This window comes from Jaculus jaculus, chromosome 5 (assembly GCF_020740685.1).
Source record: "Jaculus jaculus isolate mJacJac1 chromosome 5, mJacJac1.mat.Y.cur, whole genome shotgun sequence".
Lineage (NCBI taxonomy): Eukaryota > Metazoa > Chordata > Mammalia > Rodentia > Dipodidae > Jaculus > Jaculus jaculus.
In genome coordinates, this window is record NC_059106.1 from 14,878,582 (window position 1) to 14,895,890 (window position 17,309).

General features: G+C 43.5%; 1 protein-coding gene and 1 long non-coding RNA gene across 3 annotated transcripts in view; one reads left to right on the forward strand and one right to left on the reverse strand.

Annotated features, from left to right (window-relative positions):
- Window positions 1–1,141: 1,141 nt before the first annotated feature.
- LOC123460619 lies at window positions 1,142–11,909 on the reverse strand. Its single transcript, XR_006637130.1, has 4 exons — window positions 11,632–11,909; window positions 11,079–11,187; window positions 9,391–9,592; window positions 1,142–1,877 (listed from the first exon to the last, which is right to left on the reverse strand). It is a non-coding gene; the product is annotated as an uncharacterized LOC123460619 (long non-coding RNA).
- Zeb1 (zinc finger E-box binding homeobox 1) overlaps window positions 11,323–17,309 on the forward strand; it is a 170,334-nt gene continuing 164,347 nt past the window's right edge. Inside the window, exon 1 of one of the 2 annotated variants that reach the window (XM_004659713.2) lies at window positions 11,323–11,409. In XM_004659713.2, the coding sequence (XP_004659770.1) occupies window positions 11,352–11,409 (58 nt within the window). In that variant the 5' untranslated portion in view covers window positions 11,323–11,351. Of the gene's footprint in view, window positions 11,410–13,647; window positions 14,023–17,309 lie in introns of those variants that run through there. The other variant, XM_045148817.1, reaches the window with a different exon arrangement.

Genomic DNA, 17,309 nt, shown 5'->3' on the forward strand with positions numbered 1-17,309 from the left:
AGGAAAATAAAAGAGCAGACCTGTAATTTATTTGATTAGTTCAAGACCATTTTTCTTATATAGTAAATGTTTTAAATAATTTTATTTTAGTGATGCTATCTGAATAATTTCTTCTAACCATTTTACAATTTATAAAGTTGATGCAAATCTTTGATGTTTTACATGTTCATGTATTACCTTTTGCACTTACTAACCTGCTTACAGTTAGCAAAGGAAATATCTGTCAAAAAAATTTCTGTATATCATGACATTTTAAAAAAAGAAACACAGATATTTATTGGAGATTCAATCAATAATAACAATATAATGGAAAGTTCCTGACATAATTTGGGCTACTAAATGAAAATGGTATTTATTTAATAATAATTGACTCAATGCAAAGTAACTAAATTACATAATTATGAAATATTATAAAATAATTATATGTTATATATTATATATTATACATATATAATTATATAATAATTATATAATTATAAAATACTATAAACTATAGGTTGCCTTAGACAAACATACTGATACTTGGGAATCCTTTATCTATTAGTAAAATATGGTGACTGGAAGTGAAACTATTACCTAAAGCTATACAGTGATGATATAATGCAATATCAGAGGTATGAATAAAAATTTGGCTCCTTGTGGACATTTTTAATTACCTGTAGGAATTCCATGTAAATGATCCTAGATAGACAAGTGTAACTAAATCCAACTGCATTTGTTAGTTAATATAATATCATGGCTAATGTCTAGGCAAATCATTTCAGGGACAAATCTGGCCATAAAGCCAAAGCCAGTCCTTCCTTAAAAAACCCTCATACATTAAAATCACATCATTTTCAAACTATAAGGGTGGGATTGTAGCTCAGTGGCAGAGTGCTTGCCTGGCACATGAAGGCCCTGGGTTTCACCTCCAACTTTATTTAAAAAGAAACTCTTATCAGGGTGCATTTAACAGAATGAGCTTGCCTGGTTCTCAAGATGCAGGATGGAATGATCACTGACTAAATCTGACATGGAGTACATGTTTATATACGTTCTGGTCCTACTTGGGGGTTATCTATCTTTTATATAAAACACAGGAATTCAAATGTTTCCAGGAAGTGTGAATAAGTTCACAACTTAGAAAAAAATTGAATCATCATTAAAAAAAAACTCATTTATTTCTGGTGATTTCACTTATTAGTACAAGTTTTTTCAAAAGTACTCTGACAATACCTTTAAAAAGAAAGAGCCACGTTTATTCCAGTTACTAGCCAATTCCAGTTTTGAGGGAAAATCTCCCATAAAATGACTACAAGCCAAATCAAAACAAAAATTATAGGGTAACAGTATTCATTCTTTACAAAAGAAAATACAAGTCATTCAAACCTGCAAAATATAAAACTGGTTCAGTAAATTACATTTATCAAGTATAGGAACATTACAGTCCAGTAAGAAAGGGCAACATGCTTAGAAAATGTGATGTGTTAAGTGACAGTAGCTGAATACTTAGTTACACATAATTACATATATGTATGGCAAAATTAGATATTACTATAACTATATAAGCTGTTCATAGGAAGATGATTGCATAATACAACTTTCAATGCATAACATAATCAGTGCTAGGAAAGCTTGATTCTCTGAGCCCTGAAGAATGATGCTATGGTGGATGTCTATGGAAGTATGTTCTCCCAGCGTGTCTGAGGCCATCCTACCTCCATGCACAGCAGCAGGCCATGGAAATGCTGAGAGACATCACCTCTATGCTCAGAGGTGCCTGATTCTTCCCCTGAAGACTGGGCTTCGTTCTTACTTCGGCCTTCTATTAAGAAACAAAACCACAGCTTATCTTTACAGAGTACTATCTTCTTGCTTTAGCCAGTTCAAATTGGTCTCTGTGAAATGTAAACCAAGAAACAAAACTAAGATTTTTTTTTCATGATCTGAATGTATATTTTTTTAAAGAATCTATATAAGAATAATCTCACATTATTATTCCAGGGCAAGATGTTTTCATTAACACATTTAATGTAAGCCAATAATATTTCTAGACAATATTCCAAACTAGTGCTCAACAAGTATGTTAGTATCACTTCTTTCTTTTGCCTTTAGTTACAATCACTCACCTATGACTAAAATGGGGGTTTTCAGAGATAGAAGTTGGCTTTCTGCCTTGAAAAGGAAGGTGTTGTGTAGCAATTCCATATGATTATGTCCTTTGCATATTGTTTATATTGAAAATTATTTCATCTTTGCCTATGAATTTGCCCTCTATTTACTGCCATGTGCTAGACACCATGTAACAGAGCTCACATACACAACTCCATCTGCTCTTCACCAAACCCCATTGCAGGAATGACCCACCAATGTCAAGAATGTTCTTTTCCATAGCTAGAGAGCGCTTTCTACCAGACAGGCATTGCTTTAGGTGCTGGAAATGCAAAGATGAAAAGCTCAGAGCAGCAGAGACAGTGATGAATGCTACACCTGGACATGGACAGAGCACTCCCACATCTGTGAGGGAGTCAATAGACATGTGGGGCTGGTTGCTAAGTTCCAGGAATTCTGATACATCTGAAATCTGCAGATAGTTTGAAATCCAGAAAAAGAAAACAAATGTCTTCTTGGAAGTATGTAAGGGAGATAGAGGAATCTGAATGGGGAGGACATGAGTTTTGTGTGTTAGACAACAGTGAACATACAGTGGGAAAAACCAACAACTATTAACAGATGCATTTGGATTTACTATTTAATATTTCCTCGTGAGTCATATAATGTTGAGGGACTACCATTTTATTACAGCAGAATTAGGAGCTGGAAGCACCACAAGAGTATGTAATCAGAACAATGTTATTAATATTGAAAACATGGGAAATGCTAATTATGCTTTATATTGCTTAACTCTAAACAGCAGTGGGACACCACGTGATAACATGGCCTGGAAATGTACTTCATGTGTGATTCACTTGGAGAGTCACAGCATGTCTTTGTATGGCTTTTCTACTGATGAATTATTCCTTCTTAAATGATTATTCAAAATAAAAACAATCAAATTCTCTTAATGCTTGTTGCCCTGCTCATTTAAGCTTGCCCTCATGGAACACTAATTGGCATCTTGTTTAATGCTCATGGCTTAATTTACAATCCATAAAATATCTACGGTTGCATTCAATATATTTCATTTCTTAGTACCTTCATACAACCTGGCTTCTGCTCACCTATCTCAGCAGCCCTACCTGGAACAATGAACCTCTGTTAGTCAAAACCTTTCTTGTACTGGATTTGTATTTTCCATGTACTTTGCTTTCCTCCTGAGATTCGTACCTGCTATGATTGTCACCCCCCATTCCCTGTCCCCCATTCAACTCCTGACAAATTCCATCACTCCAGTCAAGACTTCTTTCTTTCTAGGTCTGTTTAGATGCTTCTTGTACATATACCGTGCTCCTTTGCCACTTGAAGAATGACTGTTTGGTAAACCTGCCTCTCCCACAAATATGCACAATTCTCGAGGTCAGGGACTTTAAGACATTTAGAGACCCACACAGTATCTGCCATACAGAACCTTATCAGGAGTAGTAACTGAATAAATGAACTAACACGAAATTATTAAAAACGTTTATGTGGCGTGATGCTAAATGTTCTCTAATATTAATGACCTGAGCTGGGGAGATGGCTTATTTGGTAAAGTACTTCTTTCATGAACATTAGGACCTGAATTCAATTCCCAGTACTCAGGTAAAAAATGCTGTGCCTGATGGCATGTATCTATAATTGCAGCTCAGGGAGATCCTTAGAGCTTTCAGGCTAGCCAGTCTGAGCTCTAAGTTAATTAGACTTCATATTTACAAAAAGGGGAGGGGGCAGCATGCCTAAGAATAACACCCAAGTTTATCCTCTGGGCCCCACACCCACGCGTGTGTGCCTGTACAAATACAACATGCACACACACACATGCACACTACACACATGTACACAGGAAAATAGTAATAACCAGTAACCATAATGCTAAAACTCAAGATATAAATTAAAGGTAGACAAATTAATAAAAGCTTATTTCTTAAGTATGTCTTAAAACATACATGTTGTAGGCAAAATACTGCCTCCTAAAGACATCCATATTCTAATCCTGTAAACCTGTGGACATGTTATATGGCAAAGGAGAATTAAAGTTGCAGATACAATTAAGCTTGCTAATCAGCTGATCTAGAAGAGGGGATGCAGCTTGAATTACCTATGTGGGGTTCAGTTAATCACATGGCCTTATATATGGAGGAGAGAGGCAGAATGGAGAACCAGTAAGCTGGGAACATGAGAAAGGCTCTGCGGATGCTGCTGACTTGGAAGACAGAGGACAGCCGACAGAATCAAGATTCAAGGAATAGGAGCAGCATTCAAGAGTTGGACCAGACAGAAAAAAAAAATTCTCTCTGGGGCTTGTTGGAGGAGCCTGATATTCAGACCTTGGTGTAAGCCTGGCCAGAACCACTTGGGACTTCTCTCTTCCACAATTGTATTATACCTGTAGCTTTACTTCATTGCTTGTGACCACTTGAAATTGTCTTGCATGTGTATGTGCATGCTTAGACCAGAGGTTGACGGTGGGTGTCTCCCTCTATTGCTCTCTATCTTATTTGATTCAGGGTCTCTCATGAAACTCAAAGCTTACCCAATTCGGCTACCCTAGCTAGCTTGCTTGCCCTGGGGCTCCTCCTGCCTATACCTCCTCAATGTTGGAAATACAGGATTATACCACTAATACACCTTTTAGGTGGGTGCCAGGAGTCCAAACTTGGCTTTTCACACTTTCATTTTACCTGCTAAGCCACTGCCCCAGCCCCACAATTTCTTATAGCAGCAAGAAGCTAATGCCCATCCCCCCACTAAATAGGATTGACTTTGGTTACATGTCAGACCACCTTAGATAAGGGCAGCTTAAGTATGATGTGCTTCTAAGTGGATGTTGGGTGTGCCAGTGTCAAGGACTCAGCTTCTTCAGGGTTGTTTTATCCTTTTTAAAAATTAATTTATTTTCAAGCAGAGAAAGACAGAGAATGGGTGAGCCAGGGCTTCTAGCCACTACAAATGAACTCTAGATGCATGCATGTGCTTTATGTGTGGAATGGGGAGTCGAACCTGAGTGGTTAGGCTATGCAGGCAAGTGCTTTGGTCAATGAATCATCTCTCCAGCCCTTAATCTAGTCTCCTTATGGAGCTTGAACCAACAGGTCCTATTTCATTAGCAGGAAACAGGGAGAGTATGGCCAGTTGTCTCATGATGATGAACTTTGTCAATGTTGCAAACACCATTTCCACTAACATCTCACTGGCCTAAACTACTGGCATGGAAAAAGTGAGGTAGATACAAGGGGAAAACAGCCATTACCACAAATGGTTGTGTGATGAGAGATGGGCCTATTGTTACAAAGACTGTGGGACATCCTGGGGCGTTAAGTACAAATATGTTGTCTCACCTAGATTTTAGATTAGGACAAGGGCCTTCATTCCACAGATAGTTATGTTTGTATGTAAGGTTTGTATGTACGGTATCTGCTAAACTGTGCATGGGCACCCATCACAACATGAGGACATTTTTTCAATGAATGGCATGTCTGTATCACACTGAAACTCTAACTTGGAATTAACAGAGCCAATACTCTTGGTTGATAAGGTTAAAATTATTTCTAACTTCAAATTGTGTGTGCATTACTTAGGGCCACAGCTGGAAGCAAATGGCATCCTCAAATGGTGACAAGAGAGTCTAATAAAAAGACGACTTACAAAGGTGTAGACAGGTTTTATGGAATGAATGATGAAGAATGTAACGATTACATTCCTGGGCTTGAAGGCACGACGGGAAGGAGCCGTTTCTGGAACTTGGCAAGACCAACAGTCACAGGTCCAGTGTCTGATAGGAGCCAGGAGCCCTAATGGAGGCATGGAGCTGGAGCTGGAGCTACAGCCACAGCGAGGGAGGAAGGAGGCTTGGGATACATAGTCTGAACTCTCTCCTTCCTTTGATCATTTGCCAATGTGTTCCAAATTGGCTGAGAGCAAGCAGAACCCAGAGGGCAAAGGAGCCAGGGTGATGTGGCTCACACAAGTCAGCCTCTCAAGGATGGAAAGGTAGAGAATGGACTTACGAGTCGGAGAATAGCAAGGATTACATGAAGAGAGAACTTTGTTTGGAACAACTTAAAAACCTTGACCTAAAAGATAAAGGGAGCTGATCCAAACAGAGCTATGCCAGACCTGGGACAAAGGAAGACAGAGCAAGAGAATAATTATAAAGTGAAATAGTAGGGAGGGACACTCTCTGTATGGCCTACTTATAAACGATAAAGAGACCAAGCAAAGAAATAGAAGCTGAGGGCTTTAAAGATGGCTTAGGGGTTAAGGCATTTGCCTGCAAAGCCAAAGGACCCAGGTTCGATTCCTCAGGACCCATGTAAACCAAATGCACAAGGTAGTGCATGTGTCTGGAGTTTGTTTACAGTGGCTGAAAGCCCTGGCTCGCCCATTATCACTATCTATCTGCCTCTTTCTCTCTCTCAAATAAGTAAAACAAATATTTTTTTAAAAAAAAAGAAATAGAAACTGAGTTTAAAGAATTAGGTCTGACAGGGTATTAGACACATGATATGTTTTCATGTGACTTTACCACAATAGTGATGCATTTAAAACATGTGACTGATTGTATATACTTTATATACATGCACTCCAACCATGACAGTGCCAGGAACCGAGAATCTAGAGACTACAGATATCTAAAAGGTAAGGCACAGAAACAGTCAGCTAAGTCAACAGCTACACCAAAGAAATACAGGGAGACATAGAATAAAACAGCGAGAAAAGCAAATGTCAGATGCTTGCTATTATGGTTTTTATAATTCACTCAAACTGAAATATTCAAATATGTCACTTGTGTTCACAATGTTGATAGAAACTGTCTTCTATGGAGGTAGTTTTTGAAAGTAATCTACATTAATTGTGGTTTTGTGGTGACTTGTTTTTTGGCCATCTTGGATGTTTACTGCTATCTTGTAAACATATATTTATACTTGTAACTCTGTATTAGACATTCTTGACAACTTGCCACCTAAAGAAAATGTTCCACCTTTACAATAACAGTTCATTGACTTACATTAAAAATAGGAGACTACTCCCCAGAGAGGAATTTTGTGGGTACTGTGTGGGGAAACACCTGTCTTTCTTATCACCCCAGCAGGTTTTTCTAGAAAAGGTGGCAGGTGTGGGCCATGCAGATGACTGCTGGCTGCCTATCAGCTATGGCCACATTTTCTTCTTGAACCTGGGATTGGGGAGTTGGTGAAAGTGCAGCAGTGAGATGACCATCGATGTCTTCTGCTCCATCGTGAACAAGTCCAGGCTCAAACAAGCCATGGGCTGCGAGGACCTTGAAGGGTTGAAGACCATCATGTATGAAGCCTATTTGCATGCTCTCAAAGCACCAAGCCTGAAAATAGCATTGAATGGACAGGCAGCACAACTGAGCTATCCTTACATGAAATAAATGTTTAATTTGAAGTAGGATTACAGAAGAGTAGGTTTTATTTCTCAAATGTGCTTGGGAAATTATACCCTTGATGTGAAGCTTAAAATATTATTTTCTATCAAATTTTATCCTTACCCACATGAAAAGCAAACAGTAGATGCAAAGAATTCATTAAACAATTAAATTATAGAAAAAACAGTATTGAAAATATTCTACTCACATTTTCCTGGTAAATTTAGAAAGTCTTATAGTAATCTGGTTTTAACCATATCTCTTGCTCAGAATAGAAAATCCCAGTCTTGGGTCAAAGCAGAACCAATGCCTCATTGTCATATAACCACAGGAGTATGTGACAAAAGCATCAACTAAAAACCAGCAATGCAGGGTGCATGTTAAACTCTCACTGGAAACCTCTACCTCGTTTAAATTAGCCAATTTTAATTTTTATTGAGTCAGTCTCACATATATACAAACATGTGCGTATGTGCACATGCGTGTGTGCAGAGGCCAAAGAACCACCTCAGATGTCATCCTCAGGATTGCTGCTTCCTCTAAGACAGGGCTTCTCATTGGTCAGAAGCAAACCAAGGGGACTAGACTAGTTGGCCAGTCTATCTCTGGCTCCCCAGCACTGGGATTACAGGCTTTGTTGGACCTTGGGTACTAGGGATGGAATCAGGTTCACAGGCTTGTGAGGCAAGCACTTCAATCACTGAGCTGTCTCCTCAGGCCCAGCTTAACCTAAATCTTTATAAATTCTTAAAATATTTTTCCAATTCTTTAGCTAAGATTTATTAACTTGCACACAAGACTCAGGTTTAAAGCAGTAATTTATTCTGAGATTGACCTGTCTCTTTTCAGTCTAGATTTTAAATATTTTCAGAACATTACACAAATAAGGCATATCAGTTATTTTTAAAATTTACTATATACATACATATATAGTTATGACTTGCACAGTGAAATTTTGTATTGGATTTGGCTTACCAATATTTCCTGTGCATAGTGAAAAAATAGAACTGAGTTAATTATTTGGGGAAAATCATTCTGGAGAAACTAAAGTCAGCAGCAATTAACATTGGATATGAATGACAGCATTCACATTTGTGATTTCAACTGTTCCTAAGCACTAAAGTGAAAAAAGGCAGATATACAATCACTAGTTGCCAAGAGTAAGTTCACAAAAGTTCAACAGTATTAAGTTGTTTCAGAAATATTCGGCATCTACTGGCTAGTTACTCTGTAAGGTACTAAGGATACAGGAAAGATTGAAGGGAGGGAAGGAAAGAAGGGAGGGGAGGGGGATGCTACCTGAGAAGGTTCTTGTCTCTTATCCCTAAACAATGCTTGGTCCAAGTAGAACACTGAGAACAGATGGGAGAAAATGACTTCCATCCACGTGTCTCTCTACTTTGTCTCCTTATGACCCATAACGTGAGGATGAACACGGAAAGGAAGTTTGGGAAGGACTCATGGGCCAGTGAGAACATTCTGTGTGATACTTCTTAAGCCAAGGGTATGTTAAAGCTGTGCTAGGAATTTTTTTTTTTTCCTATTCTCTCTTACTAGGGTAGCAACAAAATATGTGGGAGGGGAAATTTCTGGCAAAAGATGTGGATGACAGATTCTGAAGACAAGGGAGGCCTGGCAATGATAGCACCTGGCTAATCTTAGCTACTCAAGATGCTGAGGCAGGAAGATCCCAAGTTCAAGGCCTGCCATGGCTACAAAGTGAGTTCATGGCAAGCCTGGGCTATTTAGAAAGGTTTTTTTTTTCTTTTTAATCAAAATAAAGGGCTGTAGGTCAGAGGTAGAGTGCTTGACTAGAATAAGGCCCTGCGTTTAATACTCAATAATGAGGGTGGAAAAAGACAAATGAGAATTATCCATACCTTAAAACAGCAAAATTGTTGTAAAACCAAAGCAAAGGGCTGAAGGGATGGCTTAGTGGTTAAGGCATTCGCCTGCAAAGCCAAAGGACCCAGGTTCGATTCCCCAGGACCCACGTTAGCCAGATGCACAAGGAGGCACACATGTCTGAAGTTCCTTTGCAGTGGCTGGAGGCCCTGGAACGTCCATTCTCTCCCTCTTTCTCTGTCAAATAAATAAATAAAAATATTTTTTTTTTTAAAAAAGCAAGGATACCAATCTCTCATCAGGGTTTCAGAAAAACATGCTACTGAGGAAAATAGGGGCAGGCCTTTTTTTTTTTTTTTTAAAGAGGGGGCCGCTTAAGGCAGGTATGTCTATGCAGTCTAGGCTGGTCTGGGTCTTGTGATCCTCTTGCTGCCATCTTCCCAGATGGTGTGCCTGACCATGCACAGGTAAATGGCTATGTGCCTGTGTTTATGTTCTTAAGTGTGGGCATTGCATGGCTTGTGGGTAGCGGTCCGTCAGGGGATAACCTTCTGCGCAGGTCTTCACCTTCTACCTTGAGGCAGGGTCTCTGTTTACCACTGCCAGCCTCAGGGAGCTACACCTTCTCAGTACAGGCACACTGGGATTACAGACCCTTGCGTGGACCACCGGTACTGATGATTTCCAGGCAAGCACTTTACCCACCAAACCATGTCCCTGGTGCTAAATGGATATGACTGTAACAATTAAAAAATCCTTCCATAAGGTGTGTGTGTGTGGCTAAAGTTACAGGTATAAACTCACGCATCCCCCAAATGCCTGCACTGTGCTCCGTGATATTCTATTATTTCAAATAGTCCCACATCACGTTTCATTTTGCTAAATATCTCTGACACTTAGATTTATCCAACTCTGAGTGCGTAAACATGATTTGAAATACAGCTTTGCTCACTTGCTTTTTCCAAACCCTCCTTTGAAAGGAGCTTAAAAGAAAGAAATCCTAATCCATGAAAACAAAATATTTTTTTCTTCCTTCTTGTTTTTTTTAGCGTTTGGACTGTTGTCTATATGGTCTTCCAAAGAACACCAAACAGCCTCAGAGAACACATTCGTCAGCGGACTCTTCTAGCCTTAAAATGGCTCAGGTGTCAATCAAGGTCTTCTTGTTCTGACCTAGGGTGTCACAGCGGCCCAGGCTGGGGTGGAGCTCGGGGAAATCCTCCGGTCTCGGCCCCCGGGGACATAGGCAGTCGCCACGCCCACGACCCAGGCCGGGTCCCCGAGGCGCGGGTGACAGCAGGTGAGGCCGGCGCAGCGCGGGCACCCCGATCCCCGGGCCTCTCTCGGTGGCCCCCAGCTCAGCCTCCCTGAAGTCACTTCCCGTCCGGGCTCGCGGGGGGGGACCCCGTACGTCCGCGGGGGGCGGGAGGGGGCGAGGCCGAGGGCCCAGGTAGCGCCTCCGCGACGTGGCGCCCGCTGACCCGCCGCAGGGCCGCGCCCCGACCACGACCGGTCCCCGGAGCCGCGGGGCGCGGGCGCGCCGCCAGGGCCCAGAGAGAGAGAGTCCCCGGAACAGGGACCAGCGCGGGCGGGTGTGGCCAGGGCCGCCGCCCGCCTCCAGCCTGTCACCCTCCGAGCCCGGGTCCCCAAGGTCCCAGCCGCCCTCCTCCGTCACCCCCTCCACCAGACACCCCCCCACACACACACACGCTCCACACCACACCTGAGCAAAACTTTTCCCTCGCTTCCCAATTCAAACTCCGTCAGCGTCCCGAGCTGCCGCAAACCGTCCCGTCCCTAGCAACAAGGTTCCGGCCGTAGAGCGAGCGCCGCTAGGTGTAAGGAAGGTGATGTCGTAAAGCCGCGAGTGTCGTAAACCAGGTGCGGTGGGGAGGGGGAGGGGAGGAGGCGGCGGGGTGGGGGGAAGGGGGAGGGAGGGAGGGAGGGAGGGAGGGGGAGGAGGTGACTCGAGCATTTAGACACAAGCGAGAGGATCATGGCGGATGGCCCCAGGTGTAAGCGCAGAAAGCAGGCGAACCCGCGGCGCAATAACGGTGAGTGGCGGAGGGGACCGGGGGGAGCGGCGGAGTCAGGGGGAGCCGGGACGCTCCGGGGACGAGGGGGGCGAGCCGGGCCGGGGGGATGGGGGTGGTGGCAGCCGGGCGGGCACGGCAAAGTGGAGTGGGAAAGTAGAAAGTAGTGCTCTGCCCCCCTCGGCCGCCGCCGAGCCGCGGCCGCCCGCCCGCCCGCTCGCCCTGAACCGTTATGTCTCTTACCTGGTCTCTCCGCCTAGCGGCTCCTGCCGCCCCGCCGCCTCCCTGGACCGTTAGCCGCCGCCGCCGCCGCCGCCGCATCCCCGGGCGCAGGCAGCCGGCAGGCAGGCAGGACGGCCACTTTTCTTTTCTTTTCCTCTCTCTCTCGCTCTCTCTCTTTTTTTGCTCGCGAGGGGGGAGCGGCTGTTGCTTCTTTTCACACTTTTCGCCCCTCACTCTTGGCGTCCCCCTCGGTGGGTGCCTCCCGCTGCTCGTGCTGCCGGGGCCGCCCGCCCGCCCGCCCGTCCGTCCGTCCGTCCGTCGGTCGGTCGGTCGGTCGGTCGGTCGGTCCGTGTGCCCGCGTTCGTTCCCCTCCGCGTCCCCCAGGCCCGCCGCGGGAGCTGAGAACAAACTTGCGCCGTGGTGCAAAGTGGAAGCTTCGGCCGCGCCGCGGGCCACGGCGGGCGGGCGCCGGTGTGCTCGCGTGTCTCCCCCTCCTCCTCCTGCCCGCTCCGCTCCCGCGGGGTCGGGGTCCTGGGGGAGATGATGGGGGGCTCTACCCCCCCCACCACGGGGAGGCGGCTTTGCTTGGTGGGCGCGCGCGGCGGGACCGGGGAGCTGCGTGTGTGTGCGTGTGTGTGCGCGTGTGTCGTCCGTGCGCGCGTGTGCGCGGGCGCCCGCGGCGGTAAAGTTGGGGACCCGCGCGCTCGCGGAACGCGGGTCCCTGGGCGCTCTTCCTCCGCCGCTGTCCTTCCCACCCCGCCCCCGGGGGGAGCCCTGGCCTGGGCGCTTAGAAGGCCAGAGTCCCCCGAGGGAGGTGCCCTTTGTGTGTGTGCGTGTGCGTGTGTGTGTGTGTGTGTGTGTGTATGTGTGTGTGTGTCGACATCGGGGCAGGGGGGGTGCACGGCGGACACCCGCACCTAGTTGCCGCCGCCGCCGTCGCCGGGCAGCGGAGCGAGAGCGCTGAGCCCGGGCCGCGGGCGGGCGTGCGGCGGACTTGTTACCTGGTCCTCGAGCCCGGGAAGCACCCCAGACAGATCCGATCCCTCCCCCATCTCCCCTGGCTCTGCTCCGGGTGTGCGGCGGCGGGGGCGGGGGGACCCGGGCCGGCCTGGCCGGGGCGCGCGCGCGCGGATGGGGCTGTGCTTCTGTCGCCCGCCCGGTTCCCTTTCGGTTTTTTGCTGGGGAAGTTGTTACCTGGGCCGGCCGAGCCGCGCCGACGGCGGATAATGGGAGCACGGATGGCGCTCCGGGTCTCCACGGGAGCTGGGTGGGGGAGGGGGCGGACGGACCGACGGACGCACCGGGGCCGCTGCTCGCGTTGCAGCTGCAGTGTTTATTGATTGGTGCTGATGTGCCAGGGAAACACACACCCCTCTCTCTGCCTGGCGTGAGAGTTTGTGTGTGTGTGTGTGTGTGTGTGTGTGTTTTCTAAAAGAAAGAAAGGAATAACAACAACAACAACAACAATAATAATATGTACATAACAAGGAGGGAGATTAGACAGCTCGGGCATGTGGTGGTGCTTGCTCGGTCGCCTTGTCCAGTTTGGAGAGAAGGTGTAAGTTGATTGCATTTTCTGCTTATCTGGGGGCGAGTCTGTGCCTTCTGGGTCCCCGGGTCCGCGGGGACACGTCTGCTGATGGTTATTGTCTGGACAGTTCCTGTGGCGAGAGGGGCGACCCTGGGCGGGCTGGGGGGCCGGCGCGGAGCTCGGAGGATGCCCCCGCCCCGCGCGGGTACCTGTTTGTATAATAATGGGCGGCAACGGCGCTGCGCTGCCCGCGGCCGGCCGCGGCTATATAAGGAATTACGCGTGCATTTCAGACCCTGGGAGTCGTCGGGGCTCCCGCGTTCTTTTTACGACGACGAGTGTTTAATAGTAGGACAATCATTGCGCCCCTGACGGAATCGATGTAGTGTCCAGAAAAAAAATAAATGAGGAAATATGCGTTTAAGTCAAAACTCTGGCGCGCCCTCCCCACCCCCACCCCGCTCCTGGGCTCCTTGTCTCCCTCCCTCCCCTCCGGGATGCAAAACGCGAGGTTTTGTAACCTTTCCTGGCAATTTTAGATTTTGTGTGGGATTTCCTGTCTAGAAGCAGATACGAAGATTTTAGACTGTTCCAAGATGTTTCCTTCATTCGTAAACACATTTTTAATATATTTGAGCCTACATTTAAACCACTACTTCCACGAATGATTTTAGTCTTGCGGATAAACGCTTGCATTTCACAGGCGCCTGTTAGTGCCTAGTGAAAGGTGTATGTGGTAGCAGCCTCATTGTGGAGAGGTGACTTGTTATGGCAAGGACCAGAGCATAGGCTTTTGCAATTTTAATTTCCTGCCTTAGCGTTAAATAGTGCGCGTTCTATATTGAGCTGTTGCTGCTGTTGCTGATGTGGCTTTATGAAAGGTAAGTTGGTTCCTCAAGGGCTGCTCGCTTTTACCTTATTTTAAATGTTGATCGCCAGAGAAAGGGGCTTTTCTTGTTGCTGACGACATGTGTGTGACATGTGAGTGTGAACCACCCAGCGACCGTGCAGCTGCTGTAAACATGTTTACCTGAACAGGAAAGAATGGATTTTCTCCCACAGATCCTGTGATATGAATATTACACTTATAAGGCATAGCACCAGATGACTTAAGGGGGAAAAAAGCTATCCTGAAAGGTACTTGAAATCAACAGGAAAAAGAGATTCTTGGTGGCTGCAGCAAATGGCAACTTGTGCAGGTAGAAAAAAGATGGTGTTTAGTTTCCTCCTGCATGTATGTCAGCCCCTCCTGAGTGCTGCTTTCCTTCTCAGGGGAGGGATTTATTTACCACGCTGGCCGCTCGTGTTTTTCCTTTGTGTTTAATATTAGAAAAACAGATTTGGGGCTGCTGAGCATGAAACGTCTTTTCTGCAATATGAATTACTCTGAGAAAACAAAAGGTGTTTAAAGGTGGCACTGTACCACGACAGGTATCTTCCATTTCCATCACTTTTGGCTCTGTCCTTGTCTTTTCTTTTTGTTCTCAAATGCTTTTCCTCCATTGCTGATCATTCCAAGCTTGCTATTTGATTTAGCCTCATATTTTTGCAAATTAAAAATGAAGTTATATGCCATTATGTTGTGAAGCCTCGGGATACATGCTGGTTAATATTTCTTAGCAACGCAGTCATATTTAAGTTGCAGATGTTTTTGGAGAAAATTTTCTTGGAAAAAAAGGTTAACTCAAGAATTTTTAGTGCAGAAATTGTGGTATATACAGTGGGAGGTAGTCATAGTGATGTGTTATTTATGTGTAAGTGATCTTTGTATTCATGTTGAAATAAGGTGTGCAGATTTTACTGCTAAGCCATCAGTAAGACATTTTCATTTCCTTTCTAGGATATATCTGCAGGCTATGATATTAATGGCAGTATCAAATAATGTAACTAAATAAGGCTAATCCAATTCAACAAGGTCTGACCAAAACAGCAAACCTGTGTGGTGGCAATCATCTATAAAGGGTGGCATTAGAATTGCCTGAATTGTTTATTTTTATTTATAATTCAATGCTTTGTTTCATTTTAAAGCCTATAATTTTCTATTTTTCGCGTATGTAATAGGGTTTTCCTCATTTTCAATTTTTAATCTTGGCAAATGGATTCTAGTTACTAATGACTGCAGGCTGGTTAATTCACCTTAGATGGAACAGCAGGTGCTTATCTTTCTATCATTAGCACCATTTCTTCTTGCTGTCTTTGAAAGCCACCAGTAGAGGATGCTAACAAAAATGACTATTGATATTGTATGGCAAGCCTGTCTGATTCCTGTGCTGATTGGGATCTTCTGGAGAATTCTATCCTACTGTTACTTACAACCTGCCCTGAACAAAGTAAACATTACATTTCATATTTCCAAAGAAGTTGCAGTGTTTTAGTTTGAATGCTTTTTATTTTTAATTTGAGCTTTTAAAATGTTGAGGTTGAGACTCCGTCTTGATTTAAAGCAGTTGTATTTTTATCTTTTGAAGAGTTTAGTTTTATCTTTTGAGACTTGGGCAAGAAAATGCAATATTATCTGTATATGCAATAATATCTGTATTTATTTTGCATATTTATTACACGTTTAATTTCTTTTTGTTCATAGTAGAATTCCTAAAACTAAGAATTTTAGATGTTAAGATATGTAAGTGGCTAGGTATGGCAAAAAAATTTAAATCAAGTGATTGATAATACTGTGTAGTAATTTTTCCATAACGTATGTAAATTGAGATTACAGATGGGCTGGTACAGTTACTGCAGTACCCATCAGTTGTTCCGACTTTTGTAGTTTTTAATATTTTCACCCTTTCATTGCCTTTCTTAGTGGTGGTGCTACCCAATTCCATCTTCTTAGTTAAGAATCTAGTAGCACATCAACTTTAACTTACTAGTTATAAACATTTTATATATATATATATACACACACACACATACACATATATATATACATATATATATATATATATATATATATATAACAAATATATAATATGAATATAAGGGTATAAAGGGATTTAAGTTTTCTTTGAGGCTTTAAATTAGTCTATTAGTTGTTGTGTCCTTTTCTTGAAAGAATTACTATTTTAAGTTAACCATGTAAATTGAAATATCTTTTGCACATGAATAATTCCATGAAATATATTTAGTTATGCTTTTGCTTTGTGTCTGTGTTATTATGTCAATATAACTAACAACTTTAAGCCTTGCGTTAGGTCACAAGTTAGAAGCATTTCTCCGTTTATTTTACTGGCATTTCTATAAATGCATTGATAGCATGGCCATAATGGAGTAGTCATACTGTTCACCTGGAACAACACAGGACTCGGTATCTGAGTTGTCATGCAAATCTTAGGAACTTCTCATGGATTTAGTGTATACATGTGTGTATATGTATGCGTATGCATGCGCATGCACGTGTATAAATACAATTTTAGTTTCTTCACAGATATTTCTTTAATTGGTATTTTTAGCACCTAGGACTAATTTATTTACATTTTTACAAACTGAGGAACTTTGCCAAATTGGAATAATGCATGGAATTGTAACATGGAGCAAAACGGAGAAGTATCTTTAATTAGAAAGCATCACTCACTCCTTAAGATGACTCTGATATTGAAGCATGAAGAATATTTAACAGGTTTTTGCTTTTTTTTAGAGGCCCCAGTCTTTTTGAAATTCCATAACCTCCTATGTTTATAATCTTAGTGGCTTTGGAGCATGTGAGAAACTTGTATTGGGAATATTTTTAAATAATGCAGTTATTTTTCATAGTTGCGTTATTTTTTATCCTGATTTTTGTTCTCCTGTATGAATCATTTCTAAACATGTGATTCAAGCCAGATGTAAACACAGATGAGGCATCATGTGGAATTACACTGTTAGCTACTCTCAACTACCTATTCTGAATTCCAGTATGAGAAGAAAGAAAACAGCACACAGATGCTGAAAGAAGGTGTACTTTAGTGAGCAGAAGTACAGTGAGGCTGGGCACTTCATGAAACGTAGAATTAGTATTCACAATTGGAATGGTTTCATGGGCTTTGCAACGTGACCCTACCTAGTTTGTGCTGTTCATTTCTTGTAGAGATAGAAGCTAAAGATCAAAGTATATTGTTGAAAGAAAGTACAAACAATTTTAAACCAGAAAAATGCTCTGATTAGGCTATTTGATAAAATGACTTTTAAAAAT